The 27,594-nt window shown below is 36.9% G+C and overlaps 1 protein-coding gene across 9 annotated transcripts in view; it reads right to left on the bottom strand.

The window, feature by feature from the left end:
- Positions 1–27,594, bottom strand: part of CDK19 (cyclin dependent kinase 19) — a 238,585-nt gene that overhangs the window by 158,966 nt on the left and 52,025 nt on the right. For 8 of the 9 annotated variants that reach the window (XM_069077058.1, XM_069077059.1, XM_069077065.1 and 5 more), the window contains one exon: positions 4,848–4,923. The exons of the other annotated variant lie outside the window; for it this stretch is intronic. In XM_069077058.1, coding sequence (XP_068933159.1) covers positions 4,848–4,923 — 76 coding nt within the window. The remainder of the gene's footprint in view (positions 1–4,847; positions 4,924–27,594) is intronic. 9 annotated transcript variants of the gene reach the window in all.

Here is a 27,594-nt window from a genome sequence, read left to right as displayed (position 1 = left end):
TAACCATGTGGAGATTTTTTTTTTTAACTTTGAATTAGCTACCCTTTTATTAAAAACAGGTCCTTTACTTTAGGATAGCTCTGGTCCTATACTCTTTTCTCTTTATATTTATGTGAAACACAATTCTGAGACATTAGTCAGTCTAATGAAATTAAGCATTATTTATTAAGCACTTACTATGTGCCAGGCATTGTGGTAGGCATAGGGGATACAAATATAAAAAAAGAAACATAGTGCCTTCAAGGAGTTTACAATCTAATAGGGGAAGACAACACACAAATGAGGCTGCAGGGATGAGACACTAGGTAAGAAAAATGCCATAGGAAGGGAAATGGCAGACAAGTCCTAGGGTAGGACAGCCACAGGAGACATGAGAAGATATTTTGAGCTAAACACCTCCTTTAAATAGAGGGATATTTAGTAGTTTATTTAATACCAGATGTACTTGGCAATTCATTTAATTCTAGAAGTGACTTCAATTGCTTTAGAGACTTTTTTTTTTTTTAGATTGGAAGCTTTGTTATTATTCAAAAATTCCCTACAAAATGCATCTCTCCACAAACTTTTCAAAGTCAAAATGCTTCATGTGGCTTATTAAGTTTTGATAGATAGATAACTGAGTTCATGGCCCAGGCTTCTGAATTTTATCTATTTTGGAGTTCAACTTTTCTAATTAACTCTTGTCTTCCTTGAGAAGATCACTCTGATTCTGACTGATGATGCCCTTCACAGGATGGTAATTTTGGTCTTCCTATGTCTGTGGGATTTTTTTCTTGCTCAAAATTGAAGTTTAACTAGGATAGGTTTAGTAGAATTGAGTCCTAGGGTTCTCCCCTCAGAGTTTTTGTTTTAGCTATCATAATTTGTTTTAATTAATTTTGAAATATTGTACTGAATGATTTTCTAGTATATGAAATCAAGATTTGTTTTTCTAAATTTCCTGCAACACCAATAGTTCTAGAGCGGCTGCATCTTGAGCAACATCTTCCAAGTTCAGCATGTAAACTTTATTTTTTTTCCAATTCTTTCAAACACTTAAGTTATTTTCTCAGATTGATTTTTTCACTTCATGCATTGAGCAATTCTGCTTTTCACAGCAGTAAGTCTATTGGTCATTATTTCTGATTTGGGGAGGAAAGAGTATTTTCTATGATATTCTTCATACATGAAAGGATCTGATAATTTAACTCAGGTATTACCACCAAATGGGTGCAGATTGCAACCCACTCATGCCTTCTCATTCTGTGTTCTTTTCCATGTATTCTCATAAATCCTCCACAAAATGGCTCAAGTATAACACTTAGGCTATCCATCTGTTATCCCTCATATGTTACAAATTTAGCATACTTCTTTGATCAACTGCATACATCCTTGTTATCCGAAGAATACAAAAATCATGTCAAAATTATTGCCTTTAAATCTTTTATGCCATTTTAAAATTCTAGCTTCACTTCCATTGGTGATTTTTTATTTAAGTTCTTCTTCTGTTTGTTCTTGTGATTTTCTTCCCAGTATATTCACCGTTATCTAATTTCTTCCAATATGTCATTTATCCATCTAAAGAGGTCTTTCCAAATAACAGCTATTGTTTCTTTCTCCACTTAAATTATTCTGGTATTTTATAGTCTTTCAATTGCTTCATTTTTTTTCCAGTTGTTAAAATATATTTCTTTGCCTTGCTCATTTTCTGGTTTTGCTCATTTGTATCTGTTGTGACTTTTATTCAGTTTTTCTTCTCCTTAAAATTTCTATTGTTTGTTGGGAAGACTGAGGCAGGTACTGGCTTCCTTGGAACTTCTCACAAAGCCATCTTGACTAGAAAGCCATGCCTTTTAAAAAAAATCTGTGTATTCATTTCCATATCTTTAGAACACTTCTTTTACCTCCCTTCAAAGGAAGTTTGTGCCAGAATGATGCATGACTAAAGCCATATTCTTTGACCCAACGATCTCACAACTGGGCATATAATAAAAGGGAGGCAGAAATCATTATTATGCACCTACTACATGACAGGCATTAAATTGGTAACAGTGATACAAAAACAAAAATGAAAAATAACCTGTACTCTAGGACACAAATAAGCATATACAAATAAACACAAGGCAATATAAAGGGAGTGGGGAAGGACCCTAGTAGATGGGGGAATCTCAAGAGACCACAGAGAAACTGGTCTTTGAAATGAGTTTTAAGACAAATAAAGACTTCTAGAAGATGGAAGGAAGAAGAGTGTACATTATAAGTGAAAACCAGTGGAAAGGTGTGGAGACAAGAGCTGGAATGTCATGCATAAATAACAGAAAAAAGGACAGTCTGGCTGAACTACGGAGTCAAGGATAACACTAAGGTTCAATAACTGGAAGATTAAAGGAATATGATTACCAGGAAGAGAGAAGTTTGGAAGAGGGGTGAATTTGGAAAGCGATAATGAATTCTGTTTTGGCCATGTTGACTCTGATATGTCTATGAAATATCTGGTCTGAAACATCCAATTGGCAGCACAATGTAAAACTAGAGCTCAGGGAAGAAAATGGAGCTGTTTAGGATACATATGGGAGTCATCTGTCTGACTACAACTGAACACTGTAATTAAAACAACCAAACTTGGTCTCAAAGAAGAGTTAAGAAAATACACCTCACTCCTCTCTTTGCAGACGCTATCTATGAGTGTAGAACACTGTACGTGCTGTCAGACGTGATGTTTGTTCATTAATCTCATTAAACTACTTTTTCCTACTTTTAAAAAAATCTTCATTAAAAAAGAGGTTAGGTAGTGTTGGGGGGTAGTACAAAAGAAGTTAATGTAAAAACAAAAAACAGCAGTACAACTAATATTTGGGGGAAGAGTGAAGTAAAGATAGGAAGATTGATGTTTATATTCTCTTTTAAGTATCACATGTCCTGTACAATTTTAGGCTTTGAGATCCTGCCTAGCCTTTCTTTACTCTTTGAAATATACTATCCCAAAATCTGAATTGCACAGAAGAATTATTGAAGCACTAAATAAATGCTTATTGATTGACTGAATGTCCCCTTGCCTTCCAAACTTGCTATAACGGAGATACTAATTCTCAATATCAAACAGCTAAATGTCCATTTGCCTGCCTAGTTATACCTGGTAAAAAGCCCTTTTTTCTGAGCCCTTCCAGTCTCTTTTACCCTTTACTTACTTGCTCAAGTGCAATTTACCTGCAATGAAGAGATTCCTGCCAAAGCCTCAAACCAAACAGAAGCTATCTCAGCTAGTGTCTACAAAGCCTTAGGAAGAAACCCAGCTATCTTCCCCCTCTTCCTTTATATACTCTCTCATCTTGTAAAATTATGAAGGGGCAGTGAATCTGACTCTGCTATTGCTTGTACTGTAACAAGATTTACAGAGGTAAGTGTTTTATCTCACTTTGAAAACTAGTTTGCTCAGTTTTAGAAAAGCATCTCTTTGTAATTAATTCAGACAGCTATGAGTGAATTTCTTTTTTCCCCCATAATTTATTTAGTTTTAGTTTTGAACATTCATTTCCACAAGATTTTAAGTTCCAAATTTTCTCCCCGTCTCTTCCCTGCCCCCACCCCAAGATGGCAAGCATACTGATTATTCCTTCCCCCAATATGACCTCTCATAGATCCCCCCATCTTTCCCCTTGCCCCCATCGCCCTTACTTTGTAGGGCAAGATGGATTTCTATACCCCATTGCCTGTATATCTCATTTCCCAGTTGATGTAACAACAATTTTTTTTAACATTTGTTTTTAAAACTCTTGAGTTCCAGATTCTCTCCCTTGTTCCCTCCTCACCCACTCCCACTGGGAAGATAGGCAATTCAATATAGGTTATACATACATGTGTAGTTATGCAAAACATTTCCATAGTAGTATGAGTGAATTTCTAGCTACTACTTCAATCTTAAGAATCTTGTCAGTTACAAATGCAGCTTCTGCTACAAACTATCTCTTGTTTCCCGATCTTAATAACTAAGAGGCAAAGTTAATGTGACCAGGTCTTCAAGCTAATGTATATCCTGGGAACATGATTTGGTGTAGAAAGGTAATTAAGAAAACTTAGCTCTGTATTAGTACCCGGATTTGAGAGTAAAGCAGAGGGTATGGGAAAACTTTCATCTTGACTCTAATGATACATCATTTCTCCTTCCTCATTCAGCTATCATTTTCTCTACTGTTTTGGCTTTCATGGAATCAGCTAGCCCTAAAAGTTTCAAACAAAAACTTTCTTTCTACAACACTTTTTCTTTAGAATTTATCAGCAAATACTTTCAAAAACTTTGGTACAGTCATTGAAGAATACGTAATAAATTTTAAAATTATACTTATAATACATTTAAACATTAAGTTACTAAAATATTCATAATAAAAGTGAGTCACCATAAAAGAAACCAATTTTAACATAAAGGAATACCATTCTGTTCCTCAAATTTTCCCCTATATTGTATTTTCAAATAGTTACATATGCTATCACCTTCCTCCTTTTTAAAATTTAAATTCAGCTCAATACTCTGCAAGCTTCCCTACTTTCCTTCATAACAGTCTCCTATAAACAGAACAGTGAAACTCATACAAAAACAAATAATCATTAAATCATCAGTTAGGTCTAGAGACTTCTTATTAATAATATGTAATGTGATCTTAGGAATATTTTCACCCAAAGAGTTTTACTGTTGAATTATGCCATCAAAATCACTACTCAAAAGAGATTGTAGCCTCTTTTACAAACATTTAACTGAAAAATCATTAAGTACTTATGAAATTAACATGTATTCATAAAAATAGCTTCTAATATTAACACCATCTAAAATAACTAACATAATAAAATAAAGAACTGTATTTATATCCACTTACTGCAATCTCTCTACAAGCCGACATGGATATTCCTGTGCCTTCAATTTGCTTCAATGCATATTCCTTTTCATCTTTTCTGCACATAAACAAAAAATTATCATTTTATTTTTCTACAAGTTATCTTCAGGTTAAAAATTATAAATCCAGATATAGTAATCTCCCTAAAATGAATCATGAAATGAAAAAAGGATTTTCAATGTTAAGAAAACTTCTTCAAAATTCTTGCCAATATTTTTGGCATTGGCATCTCAACTACAGAAAGGCGACCTTTCAAGAAGAAATTCATACCAACTTCTAACAAAAACCACTGCCATAAAATTCTGATTAAAACAAAACATTAAGACACTAATCATAATACTGACATAAAAATGTTACTTTATAGAAGTTTTGAGTTTTTAAGAATAAACAAGGATATAAACTATAGTACATTACAGGAAAATATCATTCCTCACTCAAAATCAAGTCTACAGAAGTATTCTAATGGAACAATTCATTAAAAAAAATAAAATTATTGTAGTCTTATGTCTTAAAGTAGTGCAAGGTAACCATGTTGGAAATATTCACAGGAATCAATAACTAGAGAGGGTAATGTTTGCTCATTCATATATCTAAGCATTTTTATATGGCACAAGACACAAGACCTAAAACATTCAATAAATGCTATTGCTATTACCAGAATTTTCTTTTATACTCAATTATCACTAATTACCACTTCCTTAGTCAAAGTTACAAGTGGACCTTCCAACAAATTCTACCTCATGCAGAAACAAAAAATGTGGGAGATAGAACAGAAAAAGTGACTAGTATCACATATCAGGGATACTACCAGGACCAATAACTCCTAAAACATTTGTTGGATATCATGGCTTTGTAGTCCCATATACCATGGCAACAGCCAAACAAGAAACTATTTTGATCTCAGATACTCACCTAGTCTCATGAATATATCTGGGTAGCTTTGAAAAATAGTATGCAGCCATCCCGCATTTTTCCTTCCTACTCTTACTATCTGATATAAGAAATTAAAAAGTCTTTTTTAAAGTTAAGAGCTATTTATTTTAAAAATATTTTCATATATGCAAGTGTTTAGATTATATCAAAATTTAAGCTATAGGATACTTAAGTTATATATACTTCTTCCAACACTGAAAAAAGAATTCATTTTTTAAATTCTTCTATAAAAGATTGAGGCAATAAGCTGAATTTTGGCAAAGAAAAAAATTGGAACCACTAGAAAAAAATTGTGGGGAAACTCAAAATATTCTATTTCTAAAGTTAACCTTCTTACTTTCAAACTGGCATCAATAAAATTTTTAGCACATGAGTCAAGAGCTAATATACTGCAAGAAAAAAAAATCCAATGCCATTCTTTCCATTTAATATATATCCACTCAACTTCTGTTCAGATATTACAAAAGCAGAGATGGAAAATAAGGAGCAGGTAACCAATTATCCAAATACCCAAACTCCAAATGGTTCTTTGTCTCACACTACTGTATGGATTAATGCATCAGTATATCTTGCATGTTGTGATTTAATATTTTCAAGTAAATTCCATTAAAGTAATGAATTTTTTTTAAGTATCACGTGCCTGGTACTGCAATTCTGTTTAATAAATGCTAAGAATAATCATGTCGGAATACAAAAAAAAAATTTCATATGTAACCATGATAATTTAAATAGAAATATTTCAATCCCCTTTCCCTCACATGAAATACTACATAAGCTCAAAAATTGTATAGTTTTATTTTTAAAGCTGTAAGGAAGATACAATCTGGAGGAGTAACAGTTGCTATGGAAACCATAAGATTCTTTTTTTTTACAAGTGAAAGAATAAAATTATCACATATTAATGTTTTTTGAATTCTAAATCTAGACTGTCAAAGGAATTTGATAACTTGAGGAATACAGCATCAAAAAAAGGACTCAGTTTCTATCTTCAATAACTCAACCAACATTTATTAAGCATCTATTGCATGCATAGCACTAAGTTAAGCACAAGACACGATACAAAATTAGATACAGGATCCCTGTCCTCATGAAGCTAAAGTCTAGTAGGGAGGTAGCACATACAAGGCAACTGTAATACAAACTAAATAATTAATTCATTAGAATAGGTACTAGACCTGAAATTTCATGGGTATAGGAAATTTCCAGGTGAAAAAAATTCCTCTACAAATGCAGTTCAGCACTTTCTCTTCAATTTACAGCCTGGAGTGACCTAGAGTACAGAGGTTAAATGATTTGCCTGGAGTCACATTGCCAATACATGTCAGAAGAAAGACTTTAACCCACATCTTCCCAGCTTCAAGGTCAGCTCTAGTTACAACACTATCTACTCTTGCATCTAGTGCATTAAAGAGGTATAAAAAGTACTTTGTGAGGAAGAACAAGGGTACCAGCTTGAAACGGGGATCCTGTACCTAATGGTTAACAAAGAGAACTTTATGGAGGAAGTATTTAAGTCCAATATTAAAAACAGACTTTAAAAGGGTAGGAATTTCAAGAGGAAAAGCCGAGGTAGAATATTCAAGGGATAGGTAATAACATGAGCCAAGTCAGAGAAAGAAGCACAGAATGTTCAGGGAACAGAGTTGACTGAATGAGAAAGTATAAAAAGCAGGAAATAAAAGTCAATAAGAATATTAAGGCATGGGGGCCTAATATTATAAAAGGTCTTAAATGTTAGGTGAAGGAATCTAAATTTGACTCAGTAGGAAATAAAGAAGTCACAAGAACATTTTAAACAAATAAGTGAGATGATCAAGTTTACTCATAGGGAAGATTAGGAAGATACAAGTACAACAGGTAAACTAAAGAGTGAAAAAGTAAGGTCAGGAAGATTGGTTAGGTTACTGCAATGGTTACAGTAGATTAAAATGAGGGCCTGCACAGGGAATAGAAAAGGACATTTTGGAGACAGAAATGATTATAGCCTTGGATCCAAGACAGGGAATTTCACAGGAAGAAATACATTGAACCTCACCCCCCCACCCCATCCCACCCCCAAAAAAACTCCTCCTAAACAGATGTAGAAAATGTACCAGACTGAATCCTGATCAAGAATTCCAAGAAAAAAAATCACGAGTCATTTTTCCAACCCAGGTCAGGACAGGGAGGCAGAAAAGAGAGGCCTGCAGACACTGGGGATGAGATATTTTAAGTGGCAACAAAACAAAACATTTCAGTGCATGGAGAAGCTGTGCACCAGAGTAAGATGAGGTCCCAGATCCAGAATGGAAGAAGTGAAACTTAAGTAGGCTATAAGAACAATGGTAGTTCTATCACTTACTACCCCAGGACAGACTGAAGCATGGCATTGCATGGAATGGCTGTGTGGGCCTTAGGACTATGCACCTAGAAAGGAATAAGTTCAGAAGCAAGGTATGGCTCAGATCCCAGGAGTGGAGTAGGGTCTCAGCTCCAGGCTCCAGTCTAGTCTTAATCTAATCCCCAATATGTCTCCTTATGCTAATCTAGGCTGAAAAATTGACTTCACCATAATTTTTTATTTTAATTCCTGATCAAGATTCAATCTGGCAGATTTTCTAGATCTAGAGATTTTGGGGGGGAGAAGAGAAGAAAAGGTAAGTTCTCCTACAAAGGAATTACCAGAATTAGTAAATAGCTGAATCTAGCAGTTTTCCACCAAAACTTGAAGAAGCAAGCTCAAAGAAAGATCTGTTGCTAAGACTCAAACCCATGTTAGGAACTTGCAGCACTCAGTACAGGAAAAAAAGAAAAAAAAAACTGTTTAGACTTTATTCTCAATTAGACCACTTTGGGAGCACTGGGAGTTTGCATGCAGTCAAAAAAACATCTATTGTATGACATAAATATTTATTTAGCTCCTTCAATGTATCAGGCACCATGCTAAGCAGTAAGGATACAAGAAAGACAGTCTCTGAATACCCAAGAAAATAGATCGAATTAGACCTCCAATCCAAAGTGTGCAGAATCCAACCATAACATTTAAGTCCAAAGTCAGGAAAATAGGCTGGAAGGACGGGCAAACAAAAAGAATTTCCCCATAAAAACCTATTATGGTGATAGGGACCCTCAAGACATAAACCCAGGAGAGAATACCTATAAAACATTTGCAAGCAAATCTCAGAAAAAGACAGGTTAGGCATAAATTCAAATATATTTCCAAGAAAAGTTCAATCAAGAGTTTAAAACGTATCTTTTTTTTTAATTTTCTATAAGTGAAATGAGAGAAAAAGAAGTGAAAAATGGAAAAGATATTGAGCTATGTAAGAAAAAAAACTGGAAAGGGAATCAATAGTTTCAAACAAGAGGCACAAATTTTACCCAAGAAAATAATTCCCTAAAAATGAGAATGAACCAAATATAAGTTAATAACTACATGAAATGAAAAGAAATAGTAAAACAAAGTCAAAAAATTGACCATATATACATGCATACATAAACACACACACGTGAAAAGACACAGCAAAAAGAGCTGATCTGGGGGCGGCCAGGTAGCACAGCGAGTAAGAGCACCAGCTCCAGTGTCAGGATGACTTGGAGACCGAATACCGGGCTCAGACACTTAGCACCCACCCAGAAACACCTGGCCGTGTAACCTTGAGCAAGTTACTTAACCCCAATTGCTTAGAGGCAGCCAGGTGGCTCAGCGAGTAACAGCACCGGCTCCAGTGTTGGGATGACCTGGAGATCGAATCCTGGGCTCAGACACTCAGTACCACACCCAGAAATAACTGGCCGTGTAACCTTGAGCAAGTTACTTAACCCCGATTGCTTAAAAAAAAAAAAAAAGAGCTGGAAGAAAGATTGAAGAGAAAACATTTAACAGTAATTAAAAAACCTAAATATATATCCAGAAATATTAACTAAAATTGCCCAGATCTGTTAGAACCTGAAAGCAAAGTGGAAATAGAACAAATCTACTCGTCACCACCTGAAAGAAATCCCAAAATGAAAACTCCCAGGAATAATATAGCCAAAACCCAAAGCATCCAAGTCAAAGAAAAAATAATGTCAGAAGACAGAAAGAAAGAATTCAAATACTGAGAAGCTAAAGTCAGGATCACACACTATTTAGCAGCAACCATTATAAGGAAGTTAAGATACTCCTGAGGCAAAGGACATAGGTTTACATTCAAAAATAACTTACCTAGCAAAACTGAATATAACCATACAGAGGAACAAATGGGCCTTAAACAAAACAGAGACCATTCCCAAAGAACAGAACTTCATAGAAACTTTGAAGTTCAAACACAGGAGTAAAGAGAAACATAAAAAGGTAAACACCGATAAAAAAAATCATATAGGTACTAAACAAAGATAAACTGCTTATATTCTAATATGGAGAAATGATGTGTCTCTTCTGAACACCATCACTGTCAGGGTTATAGGAGTCTAATTAGATATAAGGTTTAAGAGCAGTTGTTATGTTCTGATAATCAGAGCCAGTACCAGATGGCTCCAGCACACCCCTAGATAATGCCAACCTTCATTCATCCTTCTATTTTACCATGATTTTATTAACCTGACTAAATATTTGTTCTAACTATGAGGGAAGGAAGAAGGGAACTTTGCTAGAACTTACCATCCCCTCAAGCTCTCAATCATTGCCCAGCCTTCTCTCAGCCAAACTCCTAGGAGGAAAAAAACAACTCTCTACACTCATCCTCCAGTTCTTTTCTTTTCTCTAACTCAATATTGTGTAGTCTGGTTTCCTACATTACCACTTGTTTCCTAAGTAAGCAAATGTTTCTTAACTGCCAAAATGAATAGTCTTTTCTCAGCCCCATTCTTTTCAACCTCCTATAAACATGACATCTATTGACCATCTCTCTCCTTCTGATACTCTCTTTGGATTTTTGTGGCCCTATTCTCTCCTGGTTCTCTTCCTACCTTACCCAAGTGCCCCTTCTCAGTCTCCTTTGCAGTTTCATCACCCATAACACATCCCTTACAATGCATGTTCCTCCAAGGCTCTGTCTTTAGACCATAGTCACTTCTCTCTCAATTCTCTCTGTTGATGAACCCAATTAAACCATGACTTTAATTAGCTTATCTCTATGTAGATTACTCACAGATAACTAGCTCATTTCTCCCCCTCCCCCCGCCCGTTTCAATATCATATTACCAACTACCTAGTAGAGATTTAAAAGTGATTATCCTCAAAATATATAAAACTAAACACATGCAAATCAGAAGTCACACACATAAAATCTGCCCCTCCTCCCACCTACCCCATTTCCATCTAACCATCACTATTTTTTTTCCAGTCTTCCAGATTCAGAACCTCAAGCAATATCCTTGACTCCACATTGTCACTCCACATAATCAAATGTCTCTACTTCTACAAGATCTCTCATTTAAAAAAACACCACCACCCTTCTCTCTATTCATATAGCCAGTTTCTTAGTTCAAGCCTTCTTTATCTTTTGTATGAAATACTGCCATGGTCTCTTACTGGTCTCATTGCCTAAAGTCTCACCCCACTCTAATCCATGCTAAATTCAGCTGCCAAATTCACTGTCCCCAAGTGTGAATCTGACCAGGCCAACCCGAGAATGCTCAGGGCCTAGAGATGGGAGTGCCAGTAAATTGGTAAATTAGTCAGTTTCAGAGTGAGGAATGTTCTCTTAGCCTAAGAAAAAGCACAGGTTATATACTCAAATCACAAGTGGGAAAGGAGGGGGAAAGATAGATTACAAACAATCATTTAGTGGTTTCCCACAAGAAAACCACAAGTCCCACAATACAACAATTCCAGAGTCATCAGGGTCATGACCACCTCCCCTAGGGTACAGAACCAGAATTCTGTGACTGGAACACGTTCTATAATCTTTGATTCACTTCACTTAAGGTCCAGTGATTGTGAGTAATTATCAAAGTTTTGACTGATCAGGTCAAACTCTGGAGCCAGAAAAACAGTTCCTCTGAGAAAACTAAAGAGCCAGAGAAGCTCTTGAGGAAACTAAATCATTAGTATTTTCATTATACATATCATATCGATTAATATAAAAATAATAATTCTATTCCATGCCACTCCTTTACTCAATAAATTTAATGGTTCCCTTACTACCACTATGAGTGAAATGGGTGAAAGTGTTTTCATAAAATAGAAGCAACAGTCACCAGAACTGAGCTACGTCCTAACCCCCTTTAGTAGGACTGAGTTTAGTTTTCCTGTAAATATAAAATCAGGTGGTACCTCTTCCCTCCCTCTCCTTCCCTCCCTTCCTCCCCCCCCCCCTGCGCTTCTCCCTCCTAGATGCTTTTCTAACCACCTGCCTTTGCTCAAGAAGGAAAATAGCTGAAATGTGTTTGCATTGGGTACTTAGAATGTGAGGCCATACATCCCACCAATGGAAATGGAGGTCCAGATATTGGGGAGAGATTTTGTGGGTTTTCTTAGAATTGTTTGTATAGGGGTATATATAACTGTCTGCTTGATCTCTGTGCAGTGCCTCCCTATACCAGCTTGCTCTGGGGTAGGTGATGCCCAACTCTCAAGAGACTTGACGAGGGAAATAAAGAGCCTCTGTTTTTGCCTTGAGAAACCTGTTTGTTTGTTTTTTAATTTGGGTAAGGGTCTTGTATCCCACACAACTATAATACAAAATATTCTCTTTGGCTTTTAAAACTCCTTATCTTAAAGCCCCATCTTATCTTTCCGGTCAATTTTCCCATCAATACAATATTTCTATGAGAATAATCTATCTATCTATTGAGAACATTTAAAATATTGATAATACAAGGAAAACAGAGAAGTTCTGAAAGCCACATTGCACAACAGAAAATATGTGATAATGTGTGTGTTCATCTCAGCTAGAAATGCTAGGGATTTAGAATTATGATAAACTAATAAAATCTGCTTCTGGTACACTTTTGTCAAACACAAAGTACAGTATTAATATTTTTTCTTCAATAATTAGATGGCTTCTAAGGTCCCTTCCAGCACTATATCAACAATCCTTTTATCACTACTTTAAATGTATAGCATTCTACTTTTCTTCCTCTTGTCTCTTCAAAATAAAATGCAATATGTGGGTGGACAGACACGCCAATGTACTGTATGGATGGAGCTGAGAAATGTCCTAACCATAAAGCAAAATGTTACTAAACCAGTTATTCCTATCCTTGAATCCAATGACACCACTATCAGCATATATTCAAAGAGAACAAAAGCAGAGGAAAAGAACCAATATAAGGAACTGATAGGGCTCAAAGTAAACAGAATCAGGAGAACTTATGCAAAAGGAAACAACTTTTAAAGAATTCTGAGCTCTGATCACCATGATGATCAATCAGAACTCCAGAAGACTAATGATGAATCATACTGCCTATCCTCTTAACAGAGAAAGGAGGGACTCTAGGAATACAGAATTAGGCATGAATTTTCAAATAGAGCCAGAAAGTTAGTCTACAAGTAATTTAAGTGTTTACCATGTGCCAGGCCCTACTGGAGAGTACTAGAGAAACAAGGAAAGAAAAAAAAAAGATATTTCAAAGAGCTCACATTTCTGTAGATGAAACAAACTATAACTATGTACATAGAGTGTAAATGAAAAGTAATCTTTGGGGATACAAGGAAAGGAACAGGGACCCAGAAGAACCTCTAACAGAAGGCAGGATTTGGTAAAAGTCTTGAAAGAAGCCAAGGAAGTTAGGAAGCACAGATAAGGAAGGAAAGAATTCCAAGCATGCGGGAACATTCTGTGAAAAGGCACAAAGACAGAGGAACCAGTACATCGTATCTGAGGAAGTTAGTCAACTAATAAACATTTATTAAGGTCTTACTATGTGCCAGGTACTATGTTAAACACTGAGATTACAAATAAAAGCAGAAAGAATCCCAGCTATCAAGGAGCTTACAAGGAACATAAAAGGAAGCTGGGGAGGGGGAGAGTAAGTCAGTGAATAAATGTTTATTAGTGTGGTACAAACTGGGCTAAGTGACTAAAGACAGTACCTTCCCTCAAGGAATTCACAATCTTCCAGTGGGGGAAGACAATAAACAAACAAATATGTATAAGCCAGTTATAGGCAAGGATAAATAAGAAACAGTAAACAGAGAAAAGAATTAAGAGGGGGGTAGGTAAGGTTTTCTGTAAAAGACAGGATTTTAGTTGGGGCTAGAAGGAAAGCAGAAGGTGGAAATGAGGAGAGAGAGCAAGCTAGGCAGGAGGAACAGCCAGAGAAAATGCCCAGAGTCAAGAGATGAAGTCTCTCTTCTGTTTGTGGAAGAGCAAAAGATGCCATTGTCATTGGTTAGAAGAGTACATTGTGGGAAATAAGGTGTACTAAGACCAGAAAAAGAGGAGGTGGGGGGTTAAGAAAACCACCTAGACTATGAAGGACTTTGAAAACCCAACAGAGGATTTTATATTTGATCCTGAAAGTGATGACAGGGAACCACTAGAGTTTACCAAATATAGGAGGAACACGGCTGCAGCTACATTTTGGGAAAATCACTTTGGTGATTGAATGGAAGATGTATTAAGAGTAGGGAGAGACTTGAGTCAGGCAGACCCACCAACTGACAATACAATAGTCCTTATTTTTTACTGCAACATCACCTTGTGAGGTGATGAGGGCTACCACCAGTGTGGTGACAGTATCAGAGAGAAGGGGACATATTTGAGAGATGCTGCAAAGGTGAAATGGATAGGCCTTGGCAAAGGATCATATAGAGGAGGTAAGAGATAGTGAGGAGTTGAAGATGGTACCTAGATTATTAACCTGGGTGACTGGGGAGGGAAAGGGGGGGGGGGGGGGGGGGGGGGGGCGGAATGGAGTTTAAGGAAAAAGAGAAAGAGTTAGTTTTGGACATGTTGAATTTAAAATGTCTACCAAACATGTCTTGAAAGGCAATTGGAAACTAGAGACTAGAGGTCAAAACAGTCTGGGGGCAGGATCAGTAGATTTGAGAATCATTAGCATATAGATTATAATTAAATCCATGGGAGGTGATAAGATCACCAAGTGAAACAGTACAGAGGAAAAAGAGAAGGCATTGTAGGCCTGGGACAGGGACTTATAGGACACCTACAGTTAGAGGGTATGACCTAGAAGATCTAGCAATGGAAAAAGAAAGAGTGGTCTGCTAGGTAGAAGAACCAGGAGAAAGTGATGTCTGGAAAAACCTAGAGAGAGAAGAATATCCCAGAGAAAAAATTCATCAACAGTTATCAAAGGCTATAGGGAAGTCAAAAAGAATGAGGACTGAAAAACAGCCATTGTTGAATTTGTCAATTAAGTCAAATAAGTTAAAGTTACCACTTGGTAACTTGAACAAGAGCAGTGTCATTGGAAGAAATGAAGGCATTACAGATAAAGTCAAAAGAATCAGGAGACAAATGAAGTATGGTGATCCTAGAATCCTTCACAAAACGGTGGTCCTGAAGAAACTCATCAATGGATAAAAAGAGCTAGCATTGTAAAGAGATGTCCCAGATTAATCCCAGATCACCTTTGGTCCAACCACCTTCATTTCCTGAGGATTCAGAGAACAAAGAACTAGCATTAACCTCTTAAGTTTAGGTCCCTGTTGAGTAGGGCCAAAATGGAAGGAGCTAACCTCAGACTAAATCAGAGGCTGTTCTCTAGCACCCCCATTCCAAACAGATTCACAAAAGAGGAGCAGACATGCTATCAAATCAAATTAATATTTTTATTAAATTTTACTCAACCAGCACGTAGTAAGAGTTTCCTTTGTGCCAGACACTGTGATAAACACTGAAGACACAAAGAAAAGCAAAAACAGCTCCTACTCTCAAGGAGCACACAGTCTAAAAATAACGCGGGAGAAAACGTGCAAACACCGCGTGCAAATAAGACACATAAGGGATGAAAACTGGTGTCATCACAGAGGGAAATCATTAAGACTTAAAGAGAGCTAGGAAAGGCTTTTGCAGAAGGTGGGACTTTCGCTAAGAACTGAAGGAAACTAGGGAAACTAACAGGCGGAGATGAGGTGGGACAGAGTTCCAGTCATGGGCGGGTAGCCAGGAACAGTACTGAAAGTCAGAAGATGGTGAGTCTTGTATGAGAAGACAGTACAAAGGAAAAAGATCTGATATGGAGGATGAGAGAGAGGAGTCCAGGATTATACCTAACTGACAAATTAGGTAAACTGAGAGATTCAAAAATAAGCCTTCCTATTAGATCTTGTTAATAAGAACAGATTAGATTAAGAATGCTTGAGCTTCCCTTCTTTACAGCTTCTGACCTCTGAAGCCATAGTCCAGGAAAATAATCCTTATGGAGATGCAACCTGATAACTTTTTCAGGTACTACAGTCCACCCATCTTCCTTAGCAACAACAGCTACTGAAGATAGAGAAAAACAAATTCTCACCACCAGAGTCCTTGGAACTATCAAATCAGAAGCTAGCACCATTTTATTAACAGAAATGTCATTAAAGAGGATGCATTATCATCTGCTTTGCTGCTCTACATCAAGGAACATGGGGTCTTACGGCTTGATTTGCAGCTGAAAACTTGAAGTGTTGTCTCTTCCTAATAAAATGTGAATTGTTTTTATATTTGTGTCTCTAGCACTTGCACGATGTCTTACATATATATGGTAAATACTTAATGCTTTTTCATTCATTTATTCATTCCAACCAAGACCAAGTAAGTACTCCTACAGAGACAAAGTAACCTATGGATACCCAAGCAGAAATATGGAGTCAGAAATAAAAAGAACTCAGAGGAAGTATTGATGAAAAGCAACTTCAAGATAATAAAAACTAAATCAATTTTTTAAGCTCCACTCACACATTCTATAAATAATTTAACACGCAGCACACTTCTGTTTTTACACATCATCATGGAAGGTTATTTTCCCCACCAAATTATTTCTGCCATTTGAATCCTACCTTACCAATAGAACAGTACACAAAATAGTACATTACTGGCAGTATTACAACTAGGTGTTGCCAATTTTAAAGCCATATCCTATCTGAATCTTCCCCAAGTTTTATTTTATCTTCAAATGTTGGAAGGAATCTTTTCATCTGTTATCCATTCAACTTGGCATAGAAGATCTTCAACAATAAGAATAAACAAGGAAAACCAGCATTGAACCAGCCTAGATGGTGGACTAAAAGGATGCATTTATAATCCAGTTCTCCTTACAACTACTCCAAGTCCTTTTTCCAGCTCAGAGAGCAAAAACAAGAGCAACCCAGCATCTTTGTCTCTCTAATCTCAGAGCTGGGCTGTAGATCCAGTGTGGACTTGAGAAGCTAGGGTAGGGGAGCAGGCTATATTCCAGAGAAAGGAACAGCTGCAGATCCATCAGTCAGGGACAGTCTGCAATTGTAGAGCTCTGACACCAAAGCTGGGTTGTGGGCTCAACATGGTCTTATATGCAAACTGTGGGACAGTTCCAAAGAAAGGAGCAGTCATCAGTTCAGCTCAGACTTGGTCTCAGACTGTATACTGTGTAAAGAACAAGAACAGAAGTGAGAAACAGCTGTGTGGCACTGAACCCGGAATGAGGTCACTAGTCCTAGATCTACAGGTGAATGACCAGGATAGAGAACTCAGACCTAGCTGAAGTTCACAATTCCACTACTGTGAACCCACAGACCGTTCCAGCTAGTTAACTGAATCCTCTGGAGCCAGCAACTATCCACTAGAACTCCAACCAAGAGCAAGTCTACAGTTGTATTTGCATAGAAACAAACAAGTTTAGACCAGGAAAGCAGCAATTGGACTTGTTGACAAGAATCTCAAAACAACTTATGGAACAGTGAAAACCCGAAGGTTCCAGGCTGAGCCATCCCTAAAAAATGTATCACTCAATAACTAGAGAGAAACTAGTGAAAAGACCCCAGAGAATACAGAACAGGACAGAAGGGTATGAAACTCCCTCCATTGGTGGAGAGAATGTGGCCTAATACAAAGCCCCAATTTGGAAATGTGGCAAGAATTAGTAATTCCTCTCTTCCCCATCGCCCCCCCAAAAAAAACATAATATAAGATGGTGTCAGAGATATGTCTAAGATACAAAATAACTACAAGTAAAATCTCAGAGAAAAATATACCTTTGTCAAAAAACAAACTAGAATTCCTGGAAGAAATTAATCAAGAACTAAATAAAAAAGTTTCTTAAATGATAAATGAAATTAAAATGCCAGAGAAAAGTACTGAAAAATGAGAAATCTGGAGGAAAGACTTGAAAGGAGAATTAACAGCTAAATATAAGAAGTATAAAACTTTACCCAAGTAACAAATTCCTTGAATATAGAATAAACCAAATTTTAGGGGGCAGAGTCAAAATGGCCAAGTAATGAGAATCACCTGAGCTCTCCCAAATTCCTCCTAAATAACTTTAAAATAAAGCTTCAAGGGGCAGCTAAGTGGCACAGTGAATAGAGCACTGGCCCTGAAGTCAGCAGGACCCGAGTTCAAATCCGGGCTCAGACACTTTACATTACTAGCTAGGTGACCTAGGGTAGGTCACTCAACCCCAACTGCCCTGCCTTCTCCCCTCCAAAGCAAAAAAAAAAAAAAGCTAAAATAATGCCTCAAAGTGAACTGTGGCACAGCAGAACCAACAAAAGGACAGGGTGAAACCATTTTCCAGCCCAAGACGGCTTAGCAGGTCTACAACAGGAAAGGTCTGTCTCAGTGGGTTAAGAGGGAAATGCAGTCTAGCACAGGCAGTGCCCCAGTAAGACAGTCGCAGGTTTGGGGAGCTAGTGATTACTGGAGCTTCTCAGCCCACAGTATGTGAAAGGATAGAGAACAGGTTAGAAAGAGATTAGCAAGGGACATTTTGATGGGACTGGATACAGGACTTAGAGATCCAGGTCACAGGCCCAGGGCAAGGGGGAGTACTAGCACACAAGAGCTCACAGCTACAGGGGAGCAAGGACTGAATCCAAGTTTGAGGGTGGAAAAGTGTGCTTGTGGTCATTCAAAGACCAAAGCACAGGTCAGAAGAGCAGTGACCACACCTTTCCTTATATTGCACCACCTTAGAAGAGCTAAAAACTTACAGGTCTCAAGAATTAGCTCTGAAAACAGCAGCACAAAAACCCTAAAGCTTGGGAAGGCGCCCCCTCTACCGCAAGAACAGAGCCCAGCTTTAACATAAAGTTAAAAGTCAAAAAATAGGCTGAAAAAATGAGCGAATAACAAAAAAAGAACCTAATCACAGAAAGTTACTACAGTGACAGAGAAGATCAAAACATAAACTCAAAGAAAATAGTCAAAACAACTTCATCCAAAGCCTCAAAGAAAAATGTGAATTAGTATCAGGCCCAGAAAGATTTCCTGGATGACCGCAAAAGAATTTTAAAAGTCAAATAAGAGAGGAAGAGGAAAAAAATGGGAAAAGAAATGAGAGTAATAAAAGAGAATCATGTGGGACAGCCAGGTAGCACAGCAAGTAAGAGCACCACCTCCAGTGTCGGGATGACCTGGGGATCAAATCCCCAGCTCAGACACTTAGCACCCACCCAGAAACACCTGGCCATGTAACCTTGAGCAAGTTACTTAACCCCGACTGCTTAAAAAAAAAAGAGAATCATGAAAAAAAGAGTCAATACTTTGGTAAAGGAAGCACAAAAAATGGAAAAAGATATACAAAAATTCACTGAAAAAAATGCCTCCTTAAAAAGTAAAATTGGCCCAACAGAAAAGGAGGTTCAAAAGCTTACTAAAGAAAATAATGCCTTAAAACTTAGAATGGGGCAAGTATTAGTTAATGACTCCATGGGACATCAACATACAATAAAACAAAAACAAAAGAATAAAAACATGTAAGAAAATGTGAAGTATCTCACTGGTAAAACAATTGAACTAGAAAATAGATGAAAGAGAGATCGTTTAAGAATTATTGGACTATCTCAAAGTCATGATCAAGAAAAAAGATCCAGCACATCATCTTTCAAGAAATTATCAAGGAAAACTGCCCTGATATCCTAGACCCAGAGGGTAAAAAAGAAATTGGAAGAATCCACCAATCACCTCCTGGAAAAGATTTAAAAATGAAAACTCCCAGGAATATTATAGTCAAATTCCAGAGTTCCCAAGTCAAGAAGAAAAGCAGTCAGAAAGAAACAAGTCAAATATCATGAAGCCAGAGTCAGGATAACACAGAATTTGGCAGCTTCCACATTAAAGTACCAGAGGGCTTGGAATATGACATTCCAGAGGGCAAAGGAGTTAGTATTACAACCATGAATCACCTACTCAGCAAAAGTGAATATAATCCTCACCAGCCCTGTTGTCAGGAAGACCTGAGTTCAAATACGGCCTCAGACACTTAACACTTACTAGCCATGAGACCTTGGGCAAGTCACTCCCCCCTCAAAAAAAAAAGTCAATATAATCCTTACAGAGGAAAAATAAACTTTTAATGAAGCAGAGGACTTTCAAACATTCAAAAGACCAGAGCTGAATAGAAAATTTCATTTCAAGAGAAGCATCAAAAGGTAAACAGGAAAGAGAAATCATAATGGACTGAATAAAGTTCATCTGTTTACATACCTACATTGGAATATAATATTAGTAATTTCTAAGAACTTTCTCACCATTCAAGCAGTTAGAAGGAGTATACATAGCAAGCACAGGTGTGGGTTGACTATGAAGGGATATTAAAAAAAATTAAGAGGTCAAAAAGGAGGATGTAGGGGGCGGCCAGGTGGCTCAGTGAGTAAGAGCACCGGCTCCAGTGTCAGGATGACCTGGGGATCTAATTTGGGCTCCGACACTTAGCACCACACCCAGAAATAACTGGCCGTGTAACCTTGAGCAAGTTACTTAACCCCGATTGCTCATAAAAAACAAAACAAAAAGGAGGATGTACTGGGAGAAAGGGGGAGATAAAAAGGGGGAGGGCCTTGAAGGGCCTGATAGAAGGGAAGGCAGATTAGGGGAGGAAGTGGTTAGAAGCAAAACACTTGTGACGAGTAAAATGTGGAAGGAGAGAAAATGATAAACAGAAGGAAAAAATAGGATGGAGGGTACAGGAGGATACAGTTAGAAATCATAACTGTGAATGTGAACAGGATGAACTCATCCATAAAACAGAAGATCACAGCAGAAGAGATTTAAAACCAAGATCCTACAATATGATGTTAACAAGAAACACACTTAACACAGAGAGACACCCACTGAGTAAAGGTAAGGGATGGAGCTGAAGTAAAAAAAGCTTAAAAAGTAAAGTAAAAAAGCAGGGGTAGCAATCATGATCTCAACAAATCAAAAACAAAAAGTATTAAAATTAAAATCAATTAAAACGAGGTAAGGAAACTACATCTTGCTAAAACGTACCACAGACAATGAAGTAATATCAATACTAAAATGTATGCACCAAATGATATAGCATCCAAATTCTTAAAGAAAAAGTTAAATGAATTACCAGTAAGAAAGAGATAGCTATATTCGTGGGGGACCTCAACTTTCCTCTCAGAACTAGATGGAAGGAAGGGAGGGAGGAAGGGAGGGAGGGAGGGAGGGAGATGAACAGAAATTTAGAAAAGTTAAATATGATAGACTTCTGGAGAAAACTAAATGGGAATAGATGGAATATATCTTTTTCTAAGTGGTACGTGGCTCCAACACAAAAAGTAACCATGTATTAGGGCACAAAAAAATGTCACAACCAAATACAGAAAAGTAGAAATAGCAAATGCATCCTTTTCGGATCATAACACAAAAAAAAATTAAAACATCAAGTCAAAACTCCAAAATACAATAAAAAATATTATAGTAAAGTCAAAAATATGGAAGAATGATAGTGAAGTATATTAGTAGCAATATACTAAAGGTTCAAAATGATACATTTTCAGACATGACTAATATCAAACTGTTTTGCTCGACTATATTTACTTGTTACAAGGGAAGACTTCTATGGAGAGAGAAGAAAGAGAGTAGACAGTGTAAGAGATTTTTTAAAAGTAAAGAAAATATAAAGTCATGTGGGGAAAGAAAAAAGAGAATATTTATAAAATACTTAAGCACACTAAAGAAATTCAAAAGTTCAGGTGACACAAATAGGACAATTTGGTAGGACAATTTCAATATTAAGATACACTTTTTAAAAATTGCAAGACTGGGGGCGGCCAGGTAGCACAGCAAGTAAGAGCACCGGCTCCAGTGTTGAGAAGACCTGGAGATCGAATCCCGGGCTCAGACACTTAGCACCCACCCAGAAACACCTGGCCGTGTAACCTGGAACAAGTTACTTAACCCCATTTGCTTAGGGGTGGCCAGGTGGCTCAGCGAGTAAGGGCACCGGTTCCAGTGTTGGGACGACCTGGAAATCGAATCCCGGGCTCAGACACTCAGCACCACACCCAGAAATAACTGGCCGTGTAACCTTGAGCAAGTTACTTAATCCCAATTGCTTAAAAAAAAAAAATTGCAAGACTGGAGTAAAGCAAGAATATACATTATTACTACTATTATTTGACATAATGCTATAAATACTTATTACAGAGTAAGACCAAAAAGGAAAGGAAAATAAAAGAAATTGAGGGAATAAACATAAGCAAAGAAGAAAGAAAACTGTTGCTTTTTCCAGATGACATGATATTCTGTTTTAGAGAACCTCAGAGATTCAACTAAACTAAATGAAATAACTAATAACCTCAGCCTAGTAGGATATAAAATAAACTTACATAATCCATCTGCTTTGTAGTACTTTACCAACAAAAACAAGAAGGAAGCAATAGAAATAATACTCAAAATGACCAGAGACTATATAAAATATTTGGGATGCCAACTATCAAGACATATACCAGAATTATATTAATATAATTATAAAATATTCTAAAATAAATGCAAACCCAAATAATTAGAGAAATAGTCATTGCTTATGGCTATGCCAAGGCTATTAAAAAAACATATTAATTTACTTATCCAGTACCATAATAATCAAATTACCAAAGAGTTAATTTAAAGAAGCAGAAAGAAATAACAAAATTCATTTGAAGGAACAAAATGTCAAGACTCTCAAGAGAAACAATAGGGAGAAAAAACTGGGAAGAAGAGGGAGCCTATAAGTATCAAATTTCAAACTATACTAAAATGCAATATTGATCAGGCAGTTTTCAGAGGAATAAACTAAAGCTATCTATAGTCATATGGAAAAATGCTCTAAGTAACTACTGTTTAGAGAAATGCAAATCAAAACAACTCTTAGGCACATCACACCTATCAAACTGGCTAGCACGACAAAACAGGAAAATTATAAATGCTAAAGAAGATGTGGGAAAATTAGGACACTAATGAGTTCATAGTTATAAACTGATCCAATCATTCTGGAGAACAATCTGGAACTATGCCCAAAGGGCTATAAAACCCTTTGAGCCAGCAATACCACTTTCTAGGTCTATATTCCAAAGTGATCATAAAAACAAGAAAAGAATCCACATGTACAAAAATATTTATAGCAGTTCTTTTTGTGGGAGCAAAGAATTGGAAACTGAGGAGATGTCCATCAGTTGGAGAATGACTGAACAAGCTGTAGTATATGATTGTAATGAAATACTATTGTGTGGGGTGACTAGGTGGCGCAGTGAATAGAGCACCAGCCCTGGAGTCAGCAGGACCTGAGTTCAAATCCAGCCTCAGATACTTAACACAAAAAACTAGCCGTATGACCTTAGGCAAGTCACTTAACCCTAATTGCCCTGCCCTCCCCCCTCCAAAAAAAAAACACTATTGTGCTATAAGAAATGATGAGCAGCAGGTCGGCTTCAGAAAAACCTGGACATATATGAACTGATGTTGACTGAAATGAGGAGAACCAGGAAAACATTATACATATTAACAGCCACACTGTGCAATAACTGATTTTGATAGACTTAGCTCTTCTCAGCAATGTAAGGATCTAAGACAACTCCAAAAGACTCATGATGAAAAATGCTATCCACATCCAAAGAAAGAACTGTGGAGTCTGAATACAGATGGAAACATGACATTTGGTCTCTTTTACCTTTGTTTTGTTTCTTCTTTATCATGTTTCCTCCCATTTATTCTAATTCTTCTTTATAACATGACTAATATAAAAATATGTTTACTATGAATGTACAAGTAGAGCCTATATCAGATTGCACACTGTTCTGGAAAGGGGGGATGAGGAGGGGGAGAAAATTTAAACCTCAAAATCTTATGAAAGTGAATGTTATGGGGCGGCTAGATGGCGCAGTGAGTAAAGCACCAGACCCAGAGTCAGGAGAACCTGAATTCCATTCGGCCCTCAGACACTTAACACCCACACAAAAAAACTAGATGTATAACCTTGGGCAAGTTACTTAACCCCAACTGCCCTCCATAAAAGGCAAAAAAAAACAAGAAAGTGAATGCTGAAAACTAAAAATAGATAAATTATTGTATTTCTTTTAAAATTTGGACAGCCATCTCCCATTAGCATAAGATTCCTAAACCATATGGAATGTTGGACTATGAGACCTCTCGGATTCCTCACCATTCAAATACCTGGTTATATGAAGATGAAATTGAAACTGAAATTAAGAACTAGGTGTTCCCTTTCCCAACTCTTCTGCAGAGGTGGGGAAATTCATGGGAGTCAAATACATGTTTATGAAATTTTTTTCTACTGTATTAATCAGTTTTGCTGATTTCTCTTCTCATCATTTTTTTCCTTAAAAAAAAAAAAAGTCTTACTTATGTGGGAGGGCTCTAGAGGGTCCGGTGGAGAAATATAGAAAATTCAGGCAATGCAAAAGCAAAAGATGTCAATAAACACTTATTTTGAAATTTTTTTTTACTAGGTATTTTCATGGCTTGCACTGAAAAAAAAAAATCATTTTATCAAACACCTCTGGTAAGAGTCTGATATCCAAGACACACATACAACTAACAGAAATATATAAAACCAAAAGTTATTCCTCAATAGTGGTCAAAGGACATGAACATATGTTCAAATATATCTCAACCAATATTCATATCTCAAACCAAAAAAAAAATCTAATCTAAGGTTTCACTCAGAAAATTTGCAAGAATGACAAAAGAGGGGGATTATCAATATTGGAGGGGTCAGATAATAAAAAGGACACTGCTGTTGTTTATTCTTCATACTCTGAAGAGGACCAAAATGACATCACTACATTGGGGTCAAGGTACAGTGTGTTTGACTGTGGCTGGTCAATCCAACATGAGTTTAGAAGGCTCTATCACAGGGCAGGCACAAATAGTACATTTGAACATTTGGGATGGAGATATCTCTAGATTTGTACATCTCACATTTCCTTTGTGCAACTACAATTCTGCTTTGTTCATAGAGCACAGAGCCTTCTTTGATGTGGGTATGCCATACTGGACAATCTTGTGCCAGTATCTCCCACATCTCACAATCAATACTAAAGTTCTTCAGAGAGACTAGTGCCCCCGTACCATTTCTCCTGACCTCTGTAAGTTCTTGCCTTGTTCAAGTTCTCTTAATTCAAAATTTCTTCAACTGCTATAACCTATGGTTCCATATATGGATGTGGTGCTGACTGGCGGAAATATCTGATTTCTTGGTCTTGATTGTCAGGTCAAAATTGCACAAGAATAGGGAATCTATCCATACTGTTTTGCATCTCGGCCTTAGAGGCTGCACTGAGAGTGTACGATCAGTTGCTAACAAAAAGCCATGTACCAACTCTCCCTCTACTTTTGTCTTCACTTGTAGCCTTTTCGAGTTAAATAGTTTACCATCAGTGTGGTAACTGACTTAATGCACTATTGGTGGAGTTATGAACTGGCCAAACCATTATGAAAAGTCATATCTAGCCTCTCAGGAAGGTCCTAAACTATGCAAATATCTTCAAGAGATCAATAACAAAAAGAAAGGCCTCCTATATACCAAACTATTAATAGAAACATTTGTCTTAAGTAGCAAAAAATCTGGAAAGAAAATAGATGTTCATCAATTAGGAAATGGCTAAATAAAGTGCTCTAGGGAAAACTGGTATTCTATAAGAAACCATAAATGAGAAATTCAGATTAACATGGGAAGAAATATGAATTGATACAAGGGGAAGTAAAGCCAGGAAAATAATATACATAATGACCACAATTATATACAGATACTTAGATACAGAAAGCTATCTCTATATGTATATACATTTATCTATCTAGAGATATGTTTAGCTATCTATAGTTAGCAATATAAAGAGATACAGTTACAGAAATGATATAGGTACTAAATAGAAATTATAAAACAATAAAAACAAAATGTAATAAAAGCATAATAATAAGTTTGTCCTCAAAGAAGATAGATTAGAAGGCACCTCCCCCAACTTCTGTAAAGAGGTGTGGAACACTACATGTAATGTAAGACTTTTTCAATAAGTGATTCATTTGCCGAACTTTTTTTATTCTTTGTTACAAGAGATGGCTCTTGGGAAGCAGATAAAGGAAAGGATATAGTGGGAAATTTAAGTGATTAAAAAAAATCAATATCAATATTAAGATAAGTTCGCAAGTGATAAGATGCTAAATCAATCAACCTCAATCACAGGCTTTGACTAATGCTAAAAGTGCTTTGGAATTAGAATGATACTTCATAGGTATAAGGATTCAGAAAGACTGAGACTCATGCCTTAAATTCATCTACAAATTATCAAGCTAGTTTAGAACTATGTGCCCTCCAATAAAACTCCTGAGGAAGAGCTGCCTTGGACCAGGTGGGGAAGAGGAAGGAGAGGCCTCAGCTGTGGCACGGTCAGGTCTCTTTTTGGACTTCTCATCTTATCAGCAGTGTCCTAGCATCTCCAGGATCAGCTGAGGGCAGTGTCTATTTTGTAAGCTAAGAACAGACTAGACATAGATTCATACCTCTACAAGAAGTCCACCAAAGAAATATATATGCCTTGCCTAAAGAAAACTTAAGAACCTCACAAATGAAAGAAAAAAACTTTCAGCAAATAAGAGCTATGGATTACCTCTTCACTATATGTGCTATTTAACCTGAAGCCCATTTTCCCTAGAGTTTCTAAAAGAATGTGTCAGAGGCTGGCGGGGGAACGGGGAGGGGGGAGGGGAGACTATATCAACTGTACTGGGAAGGGAGGAAGAAGGGGATAACATAGGAGGATTAAACACATAGTAGTAGAGAAAGATCCCTCAGTATTATCCCTAAAACTTGACCCAAGATTCATCTATGAGAATGGGAGACAGTATATGAATCCCCCAAATCTTCTTTATATAGATTATAGTAATAAAAATTTATTTGGTATTTCTTATGTAAATCTAGGATTGCCTAAGCTGGTTCCCTGATAGTTTAGAATCAAGACTGAAATGAAATCAGTTATAGTTCATCTAATAGTTAGCAAAAGGAAATTTACTTAGTCATAACAGGGAAAGGCTATTCAATAAGACTATATTGAGAGGACACCAATTTCTCTCTTGCCTCTGACTTGTCTATAGTGATCAGACAGTCAAACATTAAAAAGGAGCTGGAGGTTCCTTGTGGTTTTTTGTACTCAAGCTACTAGAATCTACATCAATAGCCCAAACCTTTAGTTCCCTGAGTCAATTAAGTCTCTAAGTCAACTAAGAACTATTTCAATATCTTTCAAAGAAAATTAACAGGCTACCCCACATGGCAGGGGACTCTAGCAGATACTCCTACCACAATATTCTTTTTTTTGGGGGGTGGATGTAGATTCTAGTAGCTTGAGTACAAAAAACCACAAGGGGGGGGGGGGTATGTGGCCAAAGGAAATAATGTAAAAAAGGATTTATGTGTAGGGGGGGGTTTCAAATCTAGGCCCCCTCCCTCCAAAGACTGGTGG

Source organism: Petaurus breviceps, unplaced genomic scaffold (assembly GCF_028583685.1).
Source record: "Petaurus breviceps papuanus isolate PSGF00001 unplaced genomic scaffold, PetGlider_PUasm1.0 90977, whole genome shotgun sequence".
Lineage (NCBI taxonomy): Eukaryota > Metazoa > Chordata > Mammalia > Diprotodontia > Petauridae > Petaurus > Petaurus breviceps.
Note: the sequence above shows the minus strand (reverse complement) of the source record. Positions and strands in the feature narration are given on the sequence as shown.